Below are 14,722 nucleotides of genomic sequence, written 5' to 3' on the forward strand. Positions count from 1 at the left end.
GGCCAGTGTTACCCTGCAGTTTACAGTGCACTGAAGCTAAAGTGAAGTCAAGTCCACTTTTATTTATATAGTGCTTTTATACAGATTGTGTCAAAGCACTTTACAGTATTAAATAGGAAAATAGTGTGCCAATAATGCAAAATGACAATAGTAAACACTCAAGCTGCAGAGGACTCATCTGGTTCCTGTGGTTTTGTCCCGGTGGCCATCTAGAAGAAAAGGTCTTCACTGGAGCACGACTGATATGGGTTTTTTGGGGCCAATACTGTTATTAATGAGTAAAAATGTGGATATCAAAATATCAGCCAATATTCTTTGTGTATATTAGGACACTTTCCAGTTCGTATATATATATATATTATATATATATATATTAGTTGCTATGAGAACCCTGTTCAACATAATCTCATGAAAATTGTTAACTTATTTTATGGTTTTGCAAATTATTTTTCAGGACAAAAATTTTATTTTTTTGTACAAATGAATCTCTTCACACAGGGTTGAGTTTAGCATTGCAGCTTCTTGCTTACTTCTTTCAGATTTTTTTTAAATACAAATTGTACGTCTCCATAGAAATCACATTGTACAAATTTATATGAAATGGCAGTTATGTTTTCTTGTAAGAGCAGGTTGGTTTATTTGTCATTAAGACTTTCAGTTTCCAAGGTTTCCCTCACACTGCTAGATGTCAGTATGTCCAAGATGCATTTTATATTGGCCCGTGTGATGTAAACAAAAATCACTGTGTGAACCTTCAATAGGACTAATCTAGGGAGGAAAAAAAAACAATTTTATACAGGCCTTCTGATGTGGGCATCTTTATTTTATTTTTCAGTATGTCTTGGGACTGATATGAAGTTGGCTTTACCCTCCAGTCTTGAGAATCATTATGAAATGCTCAGGCTGCTGTACACGGGCTGCCAGGTGGTTCATGGGAACCTGGAGATCACACACCTGCAGGGAAATCCAGATCTCTCCTTCCTGCAGGTATGGGACTGTTGTGTGTTTGTGTGTGTCTCTATAACGCTCTTTATTACACAGCAGATGCATATAGGTGCTTAACCATTTCTACATTCCTGTTCATTTTCTTGCTATTGTGTAAATTATCACAGTATAATTCATCATGTGTATATGCCTGAGTTTGACTATAGCATATTTCTGGAAGTCTACGACAGTGTTTTATAGATAGGCTTATGCTTTAAATTGCGAAGGCATAATTATTTTTTTAAAAGCTCAACAGGTAGGCCTAGTGTATTACATGCATGACCCTTCTTAGCGTACTACTTCAAGTAAAAGTTATTTTACAGCTGATAAAAATAATATTATTGCTATTTATTTAAGCTTATCACTTATAATGAGTCTCAATGTCAATCGAATTATGAAAAGATGTGCTTGTGTTCTGTTTGTCTGTAGGGGATTGTGGAGGTTCAGGGGTATGTGCTGATAGCTCACGTCTCAGTGCGTTCGGTTCCTCTGGACAATCTGCGTATCATACGAGGCAGTCAGCTTTATAACTCCAGCTATGCTCTCGCTGTACATAACAACATGCACCACAGTCAGACGGGACTCGGCTTGAGAGAAATACGCCTCAGGAGTCTTACAGGTAAGGAGTGTGGGACATGGTGAATTAAAGGGGTTTTAAAAAACTCAAAAGTTTGAAATGGTATTACTGACTACTCTCATTCCTTCAGTAACTTGAAGTTAAATGGATGGTGAGCAGTCTAGTTAGGGGATGCCGCAAATAAGTTTATATTCTCACTGTAAATTAATTTAATTTTATAAGGACATTTCGTGAAAATGTGAATGCAGATTTTTATGCTCAGCTCTAAAATATTTTGTGCACTTTGTGAGTACTTAATCCAGCTCAAATGATAAAATCAGACTGTCATTTGATAGTAATTGCTAGTGTGACTTACTGGGTAGCAAATGTTACTAGTTAGTAACTATTTCCTATAGAACACAAAGTGGTCTTGTTTGATTAGAAACATTTGTACACTATAAGTATAAACAAACAAATTAATGAAATTAATAAATGCATTGCACCGATAGTTATTTAAGATTCCCAGGGTCATGGAAAATCTGGGAATTTTAAAATTGTGATACCTAGGCCCGGAAGGTCATAGAAATTAATATAATTGTAAGAACCCATAGAAAACTCATGACCTTGTGGGCAAAATGGTCCATTGTAAATGGTGTAGCAATACAAAGTGCTCACTTCAAATCAAGTTGCTTTCTTTTGGTCAAAAGAGTGAATTTGCATGAACAAGTTGACCCTGATTTGAAATCTACGATGGGGTCCTCCTCACTCTAGAGTCCCTATTGCATATCTTCCAGTTGAAATGACTGGATTTCAAATGTGAAATTTGCTCAGCTCCAAAATATTTCCTTTTTTAATAGTGAGTGGAACCATGTGAGTAAAACTGTTTCTTACGTTTCACAGAAATCTTGCTTGGCGGGGTTTATATTTGGGGAAATCCTCAACTTTGCTTTCCTCAGAATATTAACTGGGAAGACACGGTTACTAAAGTTGAAAGCAAACCGCTGCACCTGCAAGACATCCCGAAGAACTGTGAGTTAACTTCAAGAGAACTATATCACCAGACATCAGACGGTGCGTCACTGTTATTTCTCAATAATATTTCTCTTTTTTCAGGTCCCAAATGTTCTCCAGATTGTCCTTCAAACAGTGGATGCTGGGGAGAAACAAATCAGGACTGCCAAACATGTGAGTTTCACAGGCATATTGGACTGTTTTTTTTGGGTTTGATAACAAGAAATGTTGGGCTTAGAATTGATTAAGTTTAAATTAATTAAGATTGCCGTTTAAATTCCAGTCCATCTCATTTTACTTGACAAAATAAACTTTCATGTCCCAGAATGCTATGATTTGTGCAGTATATTATGTAATCCTGATATTTTGTAATAAAAATAAATTATATATTATCACGATATATATATATATATATATATATATATATATATATATATATATATATATATATATATATATATATATATATTAGTGCTGTCAATCGATTAAAAAAAATTAACTAATTAATCGCACAATTTTTTAAAATTAATCGCGATTAATCGCAATTAAAAGACTGAAACTTTTTGGATATGTAAATGTAAAATGTAAATAATTAATGTAAACTCAAGATAAAAAAACTATTTAAATTCAAAATATGATTGTTTATTGGAATTTTTGTTTAACTTGTAACACAGATTTTCTCATGTAAACAACATACCTGCAATAAACCATCAATATCCTCCAAATTAACTGTTGGCTTGAAAGCCATATTTATTACAGAAATAAAAACACAGGCATGTAAGTACCATTTGAATTTTCAAAACAATCAATGCCAATAAAAAACAAAAATGATTTCCATGTTGAATTCTAAGTGGACTGCAAAAAAATTCCAAAGTATAGTCATTGCCAGTGCTTTAAGTGGGCCAGTACGCACCGGTACTCAGTACTGCCACTTCCAAATATAGCTCTTGAGCGTACCGCCACCTCTCCGTGCGCCCAGAACGTGCTTGTAGCGTACCGGTACGCTCATTTGGACATCTGTTTTAATAGAGGTTTTAATCTTTTACCTGCACTGCCGATTTTCAGAGCGCCCTTCACAATGCAAGCTTCCTAATTCATCCCACCCAGAGCAGAAACTACATTACCCATTCACCCTTAAGTTACACAAGTGAATAGCGCATGTGTCGCTTTTCCCACTGTTAAGTGTCAACAACTCAACGTGGCCGGAGAAGGTGTGTGAAACTCGTTGTGAGTTATACTAAAGCAAAATCTTGAGTATTTATTGTCTGATAAACATTAAAAACTGTCTGCGGAGGTTGAGTCGTCCTGCAGCCCCCGCTGGCTGTTCATTGGCTGCAGCATCTTTTTTCTAAGTTCTAAAAAAATACTGTAGACGGCAAGGCACAAATTTAGATATTCATTTATCTAATTAATCTATAGCCTATGCACAAAGACAATATGATCTTTTTGTCCCCTTTTTGTTTTAAAGCTTGATGAAGAGAGAGAGCGCAAGTTGCTGCAGCTGAGGAGGACAGTGATGCACGCGTACAGGAGTGATTGACAGTTCGCGGCACTGTGTACAAAAAATACTCCGCTACACAATTATTTCGTTATTTTCGTTTAAGCTTATTAACGTTAGCGTTACAGAAAGGTCTGATTTACACACTGTTACAGTCATTGTTTTTTTTTTTTTTTTAAACGTTTTTTTAAAGTTCATGATTTTAATGTTGCTGTTTCTTGTGGCAGACTGAATGAAGAGTAATGTTTCTTGTGGCAGACTGAAGAGTAATCCGGCAGAGTTTTATACTGAAACTTTCCGTCTAAAAGTCCTTCCTTGGTCTTATCCATATTTCTTTGCACGTTGAACACACATAGGCCACAACTGGAAATAAAAAAAACTGCAACCGCGTTAATTGCGTTATTTTTTTTTTACGCGTTAAATATTTCAAATTAATCGAAAATTAATCGAAATTAATCGAAATTAATCGAAATTAATCGAAATTTTAATATTTCTAATTATATATATATATATATATATTTTTTTTTTTATGAGTTATGGAAATTTTTTTGGTGCTCTGTTGCAAAATGAGTCTCATTTTAACAGTATTAAATCTAGTTTAAATGAGAGAAGATTTCTGATCTGTTCAGTGCTACATCTTCTATCAGGGATTAAAAAGATACATTTTTACAAGATTAATTATTTGTGTTTTTCCGTGAGATGTAATAAAATTTACTTGTAGCGCTTTCTCTACAGTGACCTCTGTGCATTGCTCATCTGGCTGTTTGCGCTGTAAGGGCACAAAACCCAATGACTGCTGTCATGTACAGTGTGCTGCTGGGTGCACGGGGCCAAAAGACACGGACTGTCTGGTAAAAACATCAGAAATATCACATTTATATCATTCATATCTAATTGAAATATGAAAATAATATCTGTTTTGCCCCATTTTGTGTTTGCATCTTTAGGCCTGTCGTCACTTCAATGACAGTGGGACATGTAAAGACAACTGCCCCCCACCCACCATCTATGACCCGAACACTTTCCAGTCCAAACCCAACAAGGACAAAAAGTTCAGCTTTGGAGCCACATGTGTTAAACAGTGTCCCCGTATGTCCAACTTGTTTTATGTCCAAATTCCTTGCTTTTTCTTTCTCTGTGAGAACATTATATATGCTGTTCTTTCTACACCTTTAGATAACTATTTGGCAATGGAAGTGGCATGTACAATGGTCTGTCCCAAAGCTAACAAGGAAGTTATCACTGTTGAGCCAGACGGCCAAGAAACACAGAAATGTGAAAAGTGTGAAGGAGAGTGTCCAAAAGGTGTGTATGTATAAGTGTACATATTTTGGCTGAAATGTACATATGTTTCAGGCTGCAATTTAAAGTGACATTTAGTTCCAAATGTGTGAAAAGGCACTTCATAACAGTTGTATCTATATATCTATATCTATATAATATATCTTTGCATATACTATATATGTCAGTATCATTTTTCCCATTCTTATAATATTAATTTGCATATGTGCTGTCTGTTAGTGTGTTATGGACTAGGAATGGGAAACCTTCAAGGGGTGTCAGTGGTGGATGCCACCAACATTGGCATGTTCGTTGGCTGTGAGAAAATCTACGGCAGTTTGGCTTTTCTTTCAGACTCCTTCAAAGTGTAAGCAAGGACAGCTGTTCAGCTAAAAATTCCAAGGCTGGTTCTCATGTTGCTTGTCTTTTGGTTCTGTGCCACACACACACACACACACACACACACACACAAAGATATTAAGAACATTTCTCTACAAAAAGTATCATAAAAGTGATCATGCACTATTAGTATGGTAGCTTTGTGTTAGAAACAGACTGAAATGTAAGAGTTTTCATTAATAATTTTCTCCTTTGCTGCAGCTCTCAAACTGTCATTTGCTATGTTTGCATCCACATATTTTTATGCAAGATTTTAATACATTTTTTATTCGACAAGGAAACATGCATAAACTATGATGGGAGCATTTACAGAATAAATTCTCAACAAAAAACTCTCATGAATATGCCTCAAGAGATCATGTGATTGAGCAACTGGACTAACCGGCAGATCAATCCCATTGCACACATCTAAAATATTGTTGTCATTCTGAAATGCCTGAGCAAGAATCATCAAAATGATTTGGTTAACTTACGTCCAAGAACTGTTGCTCATGATTGTGCCACAAAATCAGACATTTGCTTCTGAAGGCAAGATGACATAAAAGCATTTGTTATTGCATTTCATCTGCTGTGGTTGCGAGATCTTTTTTTATTCTTTTATTTCTCATGATTTATGCCAGTTTCCCAGGAAGTGAAGATTTTGTTCTCTTAAACACATGGGATGGAAACATTGCTTTGTTTGCAAATGTTTGATGCAATAATCAGTTTTTTCAAGTTTAATTCTCAAATTTTGATGGAGAGATGGCTATTGACCGTAAACGTGGCATGAAGTTTCTTGACATGTCAAGGTTGAATATGTATAATACCTTTTAAAGCTTGAAAGCTCCTGCTTCCTGAAAAGCTTTCATTATACAGAAAAAAAGTTCACTTATTGGGTTTCACAGAAGAAATAAAGACATATGGGTTTGCAATGACATGAGTGTGAATAACTGACTTAAAATAATTTATTCTAATTAAAATTATTTTATACATGATTGGTTTGTTAAACCTATTGTTACACTTATTGTATTAAAATCTTCTGTGTATTTCATACAGAAATGCAGCTACCAATTCATCTGGACTGCAGCGGAGTGACCTGGAGAAGTTAAAGACAATAGAAGAAATCACAGGTGAAGATCACTGTTCAGATAGACTCGGATCATAAAGATTTTAAAGGAAATATACAGTATCTATACAGATGTCTGTATTTTGAGAGCTAAAATCTACATAACAGCGGTACTAGCTATACCAGCCAATCATTAAATGCAATTTGCAATAACATTATATTTGTATTTTAGGATACCTGTACATAGATGCATGGCCAGACAATTTGCTTGATTTGAGTGTTTTTGAGAACTTGAAGGTCATCAGAGGAAGAATGCTTTACAAGTAAGTATATGTATTTGGTTTGTATTTGAAATGTAGTTTGTTTTTTGTTCCCCATATCCTGTTATCTATTTCCATCTTTAAACATGTGATTTGCTGGACTATTTACCCACTTTTCTTGTTTGTCTGACGCAGTTAGACTTATCAAACCTGCAGTTTCCTGTTAGCTCTAAAGGTTAATGATTATCTTGTACACCTGCTGCATGATGTATCAGTTTTCTTTTCTATTCTAGTCTATTCTAACCACACAGACCGAGAAAAGAATGTTCTTAGTTAATTTATGAAAGTGTTGGTCACACTTTAGAAGTCAAAATAATGATTGACACACACAAATGGGGCTATGGTAGATTAGTAACTTTATCACCTGAAACACACCAAGAACGATTCAGCATTATAACAAGTACATTTGTTCATGCAAGTCGGTCAGTTTTCAGCATTAATGTATAAATATAGTAATCTTCTTCATTGTCTAGTTAATGTATTTAAATCATGGCTCTCTATCTCTGCAGGGGTGTTTTCTCTTTGGGAGTTCAGTCTTTGCAGATCGAGTCTCTCGGGTTGCGTTCCTTGCGCAGTGTCAGTGGAGGCATAGTACTGATTCATAATAACTCCAGACTGTGCTACACCTCCTCTCTGCCCTGGAGCTCGCTGCTCCACCCCACACAGGGACCCAACCTCATCAGCAACAACAACCAAGACCAGCAAACATGTGGTAAAAGCCCATTCTGATGTTTTTCTGAACACAAACGGAAATGTTTAACACAAACCGTTGCAGTCTTTCACTCATAAAATGGAAGTGAATGGGAATCACGGCTTTGAGAGTCAAAAGAGTTTTGTTTCTGTATGTTTATTTGACTCTCAAAGCCATGATTCCCATTCACTTCCATTATATGACTTACAGACCACAACGATTTGAGTTAAAAATCTCTGTTTGTGTTCTACTAAAATCTCTGTTTGTGTTCTACTAAAGAAACAAAGTCACCTACATCTTGGATGCCCTATGTGTAAGCAGATAAACATAAAAATTTCATTTATGGGTGAACTTTCCCTTTAAGCATGACACATAGCAGTCCCAGAGTACCAGCTAATAAAAGTCTTACTAGGCATAGTAGAAATTTCCAGGCAGGTGTGTTGAGGCAAGTTGGAGCTAAAGTCTGCAGGACACTGGCTGTCCAGGACCAAGCTTGGAGACCCTTGAACTAAATGCACAGCATGGTGTTTTTAAGTAACATAATTATAATATAATGTAGGCAAATGTCTATTAAGTACTAGCATTATACATTTGCCCATCTCTCAGTCATCAGTTTTGAATTGCATTATATACTTTTCCCCACAATAAAAAATAGGCTTACAGAGCTTTGATCATAAGTCTAATCATGTAAATATCATCTTACTAAGATATACTATTGGGAAATGTAGAGTTATAAAGATTATGAAGATATTAAATGTTATAAAGATCTCATCAATTTACATTATAAACAGTTAATTTAATATTATTTTGGCCATATAAATATCAGCAACTAAACCAAATTGTTAGTTTAGGATTTGATAGATTTTTTTATGAGTTTCCCATAATGAGTAATATTCCATTACATACTTGACTATAGAATCAAACGCAGGAAATTTTTTTCTTTTTGTGTAGTTTCAGAGGGGAGAGTTTGTGACCCCCTGTGTGCGGATGCAGGCTGCTGGGGGCCAGGACCTAGTCAGTGTGTGTCGTGTTTGAATTACAAACGTGGGACGGAGTGTGTGGAGCAGTGTAATGTAGTACAGGGGTGAGTACTGCATGAATGAGCAGATTTGAGTTTTTTGTGCTTTACTAACAAAAATAAACATTATTAGAATGTTGAATATTGGGGGCTTGTTGAATTTTTCGATTGTTTCAGTTTCAGATTTGTATATATCAATAACTGCTAATGTCATACAATAGAATGTAGTTTCATATGCTGTTGTGGTTTTTAAACTCTTACTGTTTAACTGTACATCAAATGCATTTCCCATAGGTCAGTGCGGGAGTTTGTGGATGGACTGAACTGTGTCCCTTGCCATCCAGAGTGTAAACCAGTCAATGACTCTGCCTCATGTACAGGCCCAGTAAGATATTCATGCGAAAAACAAATATATAATTTACATAATATTTAATAAATATATGCACAAAAACACACACAAACACTGGTTTCCATGTTTTATGGGATGTTTCATAGGTGTCATAGTTTTTATACTGTACAAACTTTTACCCTAAACCTACCCCTCACACACAACTTTCTGCATTTTTAGATTTTCAAAAAACATTCTGTATCATTTATACGTTTATTTCGTCACTGGGACCCAAAAAATGTCCCCACAACTTAAAACATTTACTGGTTTTACTATCCTTGTGGGGATTTTTTTTACAGGTAGACAAACACACACACACACACTCACACACACATATATATAATTAAAAAAAACAAAAAAGTTATTGATTACAAATAAAAATATATTCATTAACTTTGTGTTCCATGGGAAAAATTCATACAGGTAGAACGACATGTTGAGAAAATTATACATTTTAATTTTTCTTTAGGATTTCCTTTGCCATTTACAGTCTCAGCATTTTATAAGGTTTAAATTCTGTTTCTTGTGCAGGGTCCAGAACACTGTAAGGAGTGTCTGCAGTATCAAGACGGAGATGTGTGTGTCGATCGCTGCCCCAGTGGGGTAAAGGAGGACCAGCACACTGTGTGGAAGTACCCCAACGAAACACACCACTGTCTGCCCTGCGAAACCAACTGCACTGTCTCGTGAGTCCCTCGTTAGGCCCATGGACCGTGATCCCATCGTTTTATATCAGCTCATGTGCAACTATTTAAGATTTGGAATTCATTTTCTGTTCTGTGTATACCATCAGGTGTCCACTGGATGATAGGGGGTGCCCCATCCAAAAGAAAACTGGGTAAGACTTTATTACATGCATTAGTAGTGTCTACATCACTTTTATTTCTGCTCATGGTTTGAACAAACCTCCAATCTGAAGTATAAGAGTTAACTGCGTAAAGAGTTAACAGAGTACCTCTAATCATGTGACTTTTTGAGGAATGTTGGACTACTTTTCTTATGACTGAAATCACACTTTTCTTCTGGTGGACAATAAAACAAGGCAGAAAAAATGAATCGTCTTTGAAGGAGGGACCTGAAAAATATTTAGAGACCTGAATAGAATAGGATGAATTTAGGGTTTCATGACATCTGGGGTGGTTTCTTAGACTTGGCAACCACCCACAGCCCTAGAAACTGTAGAAATCCACCCAAAACATTTTAGACTTGTTGTGATGAGTTTTGTTCAGGCTAACACCATTCAAATTTAGAATATGTAAAATTCTAGTAAGTAATCATATCAAATCTCTGTCTTGCTTAAATATGATTGTTTGTTGCACAACCCTGCAGGGCTGGGACAACAGTCGCAGTCACAGTTGGCGGAGTGCTTCTTTTCTTCATTTTGCTGGCACTGCTGGTGTTTTACCTGCGACGCCAGAAACACCACAAAATGAAAGAAAACATAAGGAGAATGCAACAGGAGCATGAGGTCAGATATCTGCATCCTCTGATCTCTCAATCCTCTAATAAGTGTAAACATTTTGTGTGCAAAAGTGAAAAGTGTTCACTGCTGTGTGTGTGTGCACTTTGGATGGGTTAAAAAGCAGAGCCAAATTCTGAGTATGGGTCACCATACTTGGTCGTATGTCACGTCACTTTCACTTTTCACTTTCATAGCACATGGAAACACTTTTTTTTTACTAAATCAGTTTTAAATAATTTGTCATTTACACTTTACGAAATATTTACTTGAGATTTACTTGTTCACTGAGATTGTCAGAGTGCATTATGGGAAAAGATGGAAATGGCCAAATAAGGCATCTTTGAAGGCAGCATAATAATGCTGCTTACCTTTTACCTTTTGCAAAATCCCTATGAATTGATAAAAGCCTGGAGTCTAATAACTAACAATGAGAGTAAAATGTGGAATGGTTTGCCAAACTTTGTGTTCCTGCCCCTATTAAATGTAGTGAATATCGGTTGGTTATTTCTTCTGTTTATGCCGTCTGTTTGACTTGGCCGTTTTAGTTTAGTACCGTAGACTTAAGGTATCTTAATTTTTTTCCTAAAGCTGGTGGAGCCCCTGACCCCGAGTGGAGCGGTGCCGAACCAAGCTCAGATGCGTATTCTCAAGGAGACAGAGCTGAAGAAAGTCCGAGTGCTGGGTTCTGGAGCCTTCGGCACGGTCTATAAGGTCAGCTATGTCACCATTCCTCATCACCTTAATATTAGTTGTTCAGCTGGCACAAATAGCACGGGAAATATGTGGCCAGTATACTGCCATCTTTGCTTCTAGACACATTTTTTGTCCAATCACCCAAGCAAAGAATGCAATATATATTTATAGGGCTGTCACGATTCCTCAATTAAATTAGAGTAATCAACATTATTATTAGGATTAATAATAAAACTAATTCTAAAAAATGTACATAAGAAAGATATTACTGTTTAAAATTAACTACTTTAAAGTACTTCAAAATAAAAACAGGAATATTTAGTAATTATTATTTACTGTGAACCGAGCATTTCTGAGATGCAAAAAACACTGGATTCTAAGCTTCTCGCTTCTCACTTTTTATTATCCTGCTTTACTTTGAAATAAGCAGTACATTAAACTGTACATTTCTAAGTTATTAATTATATTCATTCAATTGTTTCCTTTGGTTTGATAATAATAATACTAAGCTATATCAGATTTTTTATTTTATAAAAAATTTTTTTTGTTAAAATTTGATATAATGAATTATTAGTTTCTCATCAACTTAACAAACCTTCTGCAGCTCCCTTTGTGCTGTTTTGGAAACCTTGCTCTAAATGATCATTCTTAATGTAGTTGAACCCCATTCATGCAGAGTTTCTCTCATCTTACCAGGGTATCTGGGCTCCAGATGGGGAGAACATCAAGATCCCAGTGGCCATCAAAGTTTTGCGTGAGAACACCTCGCCCAAAGCCAACAAAGAAATCCTGGATGTGAGTGTGTTTCTTACATTAACATATTTTACTGTAATATTCATTTCCCTTTTAACAATTTTTGCATCTGTTTTATAAAGATTAAGGGTCAGATTTTCTAACAGCTTGCGGCCATCACAATCCGTCTTTTGGCGTTAAAATAGTACTGTCAGGATTTACTAAAGACGTGCGGTGAAGAATAATGTGTGGACAGTTATTTTTGCGCCTGACCTTACTGAATATGCATTTGCAGGAGTTTCAATTTCAGATGCAATTATTGGATGAGAGTATTAAAATGAATAATTCAATGCTATTTACTAATGTTTGCGCTTGTCAAATTACTGGTATTCGTGCCATTATTTAACGGTCCATAAAAGTCTTAAAGCAGACGCTAATTTGCACTGCGTCTGTGTTTTTAATTTGCACATTGTCAGTAAATCACCCACAGAAATTTCCACTCTCATTACCATTTTTTTGGGATTGCGCTCTCACAATAATTTGCCCCTGTTTAGTAAATCTGGCCCTAAGAAGACTCTTCTTCCTAATAATAATATTTTTATTTGATTTTATTGTACTTTTTCTGTATATGTGCGTCCATACACAGGAGGCATATGTGATGGCGGGTGTATCAAGCCCATATGTTTGCCGTTTGCTGGGTATCTGTCTGACATCCACAGTTCAGCTGGTTACTCAGCTCATGCCGTATGGGTGCTTGTTGGACTACGTCAGGGAGAACCAGGATCGTATCGGCTCTCAGTACCTTCTCAACTGGTGTGTACAGATTGCTAAGGTAAGACATCTGCCGAATGTCACCTGCGCTGAATGCGACAGTCTTGTGGTATGTTGTTTCCAGTATATTCATTGTTTCCCACAGGATTTAGTAAGACTATGGTGAACCTAAGTTCATCTAGGGGTGCCTGGGAAATGTCCCCAAAAGATAATGTTGTACATGTAAAAGTTAAATGCAGCAATCTGGTGCGCTCTGAGAGCTTCAGTTTGGTTTCAGTGATCAAATTGAATGGAGTAAAAAGTGATTGCATTGATTTGTACTTACACTTTTATTTGGGGTCAACATTTGGGTCCACATTACAATCACACTGGTGTTTTTAGGAAGCAAAATAATTTAAATAATAATTATTATTGTAATAATTTATTGTTATTTTATTACTTCGCAAAGACAGTAATATATTACTTTTGTAATATGACTGCAATGCAACCCAAATAGTGCTGTCACTTTTAGTTCGAAAATCGATTGCACAATCGATCGGACCAACCAAAAAAAGTTTTGAAAATGAAAATAGGGAATCGATTTTGACCAAATATGTACAACATATTAAAAAATATAGATGTAACAAAACTCACAAACAAGCTAAAAAAGAAAATAAGTGCAGTATGCCTTGCGAAAGCTAGAAAGAAAATACCAGCAATTTTACGTGCCTATAAGACCCAGTGACATCAAATAGAGCATCTGGCGCAAATTATTTCAATGTTAAGTCAATGTAAAGATGCGTTTACGCGCATCTGGAGGTCTCGCCGCGCGGTAGACGCGAATTCGCCTCATTCGCGCATCTAGTTACAGGAGATTCTGAGTTATGAAAAGGACCATTGCAAGCTGACAGCGACCGGCTGTGGTGGTAGAGCTGTAATCGGGCCATAAAAGTTAGGCCGGACAGGACCCGAGCCCGACGAGTACATTTTGATTGACAGCTTTTTAAAAGCCTGAACCCATTTACAGCCCAACATTATTCAAATGTGCACACACAGCTCTTTTTTCCTTTTGTCAAGAATGAGTCATTTATACGAGTTTTAACATAATTTATTCATAACTAACGTAGACTATAGGCCACTTGGAATAATTTGAAAAACCTTTACTCACAGCAATTAGGCTAAGCCTGTATGTTTTTGTGGAGGAAAATGAATGAATCCACTGTAGATGGCTTCAGTGCGTTGCTGCGCTCACTGATGGTGCGTGATTATTCACTCATTATTCTCTTTATAAACATGGTCAAAACGTTTCCATGCCCCAGACTTTGCTTTAGTTGCTGGTGCAACCAAAACATAATTATGAGGCGCCGTGTAGGATTTACATCCAACTTCGCTTATCAATACATACATAAAACACGTGCATATTCACCTTTAAATTACTCACATATACATGCATGCTACTGGATGTTCAAAAATACATACATTAAATACACGTGAACACTAATATGAAATCGATTTCCAATACATATAATGTTAGCAATGTATGCATACACACTTGTGAATAACTTGCATATACATATAAACTTGACGCGTGCATACACCTACAGACACTCGCATATAGGCTACATATAAACTTGATCCGTGCATACACACCTATTAAACACTTGCACATACATATAAACTTGCTGCATACAAACACACCTGCACATACATATAAACTTGGTCCATGCATACACACCTTTTAAACACTCGCACATACATATAAACTTGATGCGCGCATACACATCCATAAAACTCGCACATACATAAAAAATAACATTTACTAACGTATACAGTTCAGATGAGAAAAACATATGCATTATTTGTGTATACACACACACACACACATATATATATA

At 36.1% G+C, this 14,722-nt stretch overlaps 1 protein-coding gene across 1 annotated transcript in view; it reads left to right on the top strand.

Moving 5' to 3' along the window:
- Positions 1-14,722, top strand: part of erbb2 (erb-b2 receptor tyrosine kinase 2) — a 31,272-nt gene that overhangs the window by 8,545 nt on the left and 8,005 nt on the right. Inside the window, exons 2-20 of the mRNA XM_052610842.1 lie at positions 836-987; positions 1,414-1,603; positions 2,441-2,569; positions 2,654-2,725; positions 4,785-4,900; positions 4,997-5,138; positions 5,226-5,354; positions 5,571-5,697; positions 6,765-6,838; positions 7,007-7,097; positions 7,604-7,806; positions 8,737-8,869; positions 9,098-9,188; positions 9,723-9,877; positions 9,985-10,029; positions 10,521-10,659; positions 11,242-11,364; positions 12,043-12,141; positions 12,725-12,910. Coding sequence (XP_052466802.1) covers positions 836-987; positions 1,414-1,603; positions 2,441-2,569; positions 2,654-2,725; positions 4,785-4,900; positions 4,997-5,138; positions 5,226-5,354; positions 5,571-5,697; positions 6,765-6,838; positions 7,007-7,097; positions 7,604-7,806; positions 8,737-8,869; positions 9,098-9,188; positions 9,723-9,877; positions 9,985-10,029; positions 10,521-10,659; positions 11,242-11,364; positions 12,043-12,141; positions 12,725-12,910 — 2,396 coding nt within the window. The remainder of the gene's footprint in view (positions 1-835; positions 988-1,413; positions 1,604-2,440; positions 2,570-2,653; positions 2,726-4,784; positions 4,901-4,996; positions 5,139-5,225; positions 5,355-5,570; positions 5,698-6,764; positions 6,839-7,006; positions 7,098-7,603; positions 7,807-8,736; positions 8,870-9,097; positions 9,189-9,722; positions 9,878-9,984; positions 10,030-10,520; positions 10,660-11,241; positions 11,365-12,042; positions 12,142-12,724; positions 12,911-14,722) is intronic.

The sequence above is a fragment of the Carassius gibelio genome, chromosome A12 (assembly GCF_023724105.1).
Source record: "Carassius gibelio isolate Cgi1373 ecotype wild population from Czech Republic chromosome A12, carGib1.2-hapl.c, whole genome shotgun sequence".
Classification (NCBI taxonomy): domain Eukaryota; kingdom Metazoa; phylum Chordata; class Actinopteri; order Cypriniformes; family Cyprinidae; genus Carassius; species Carassius gibelio.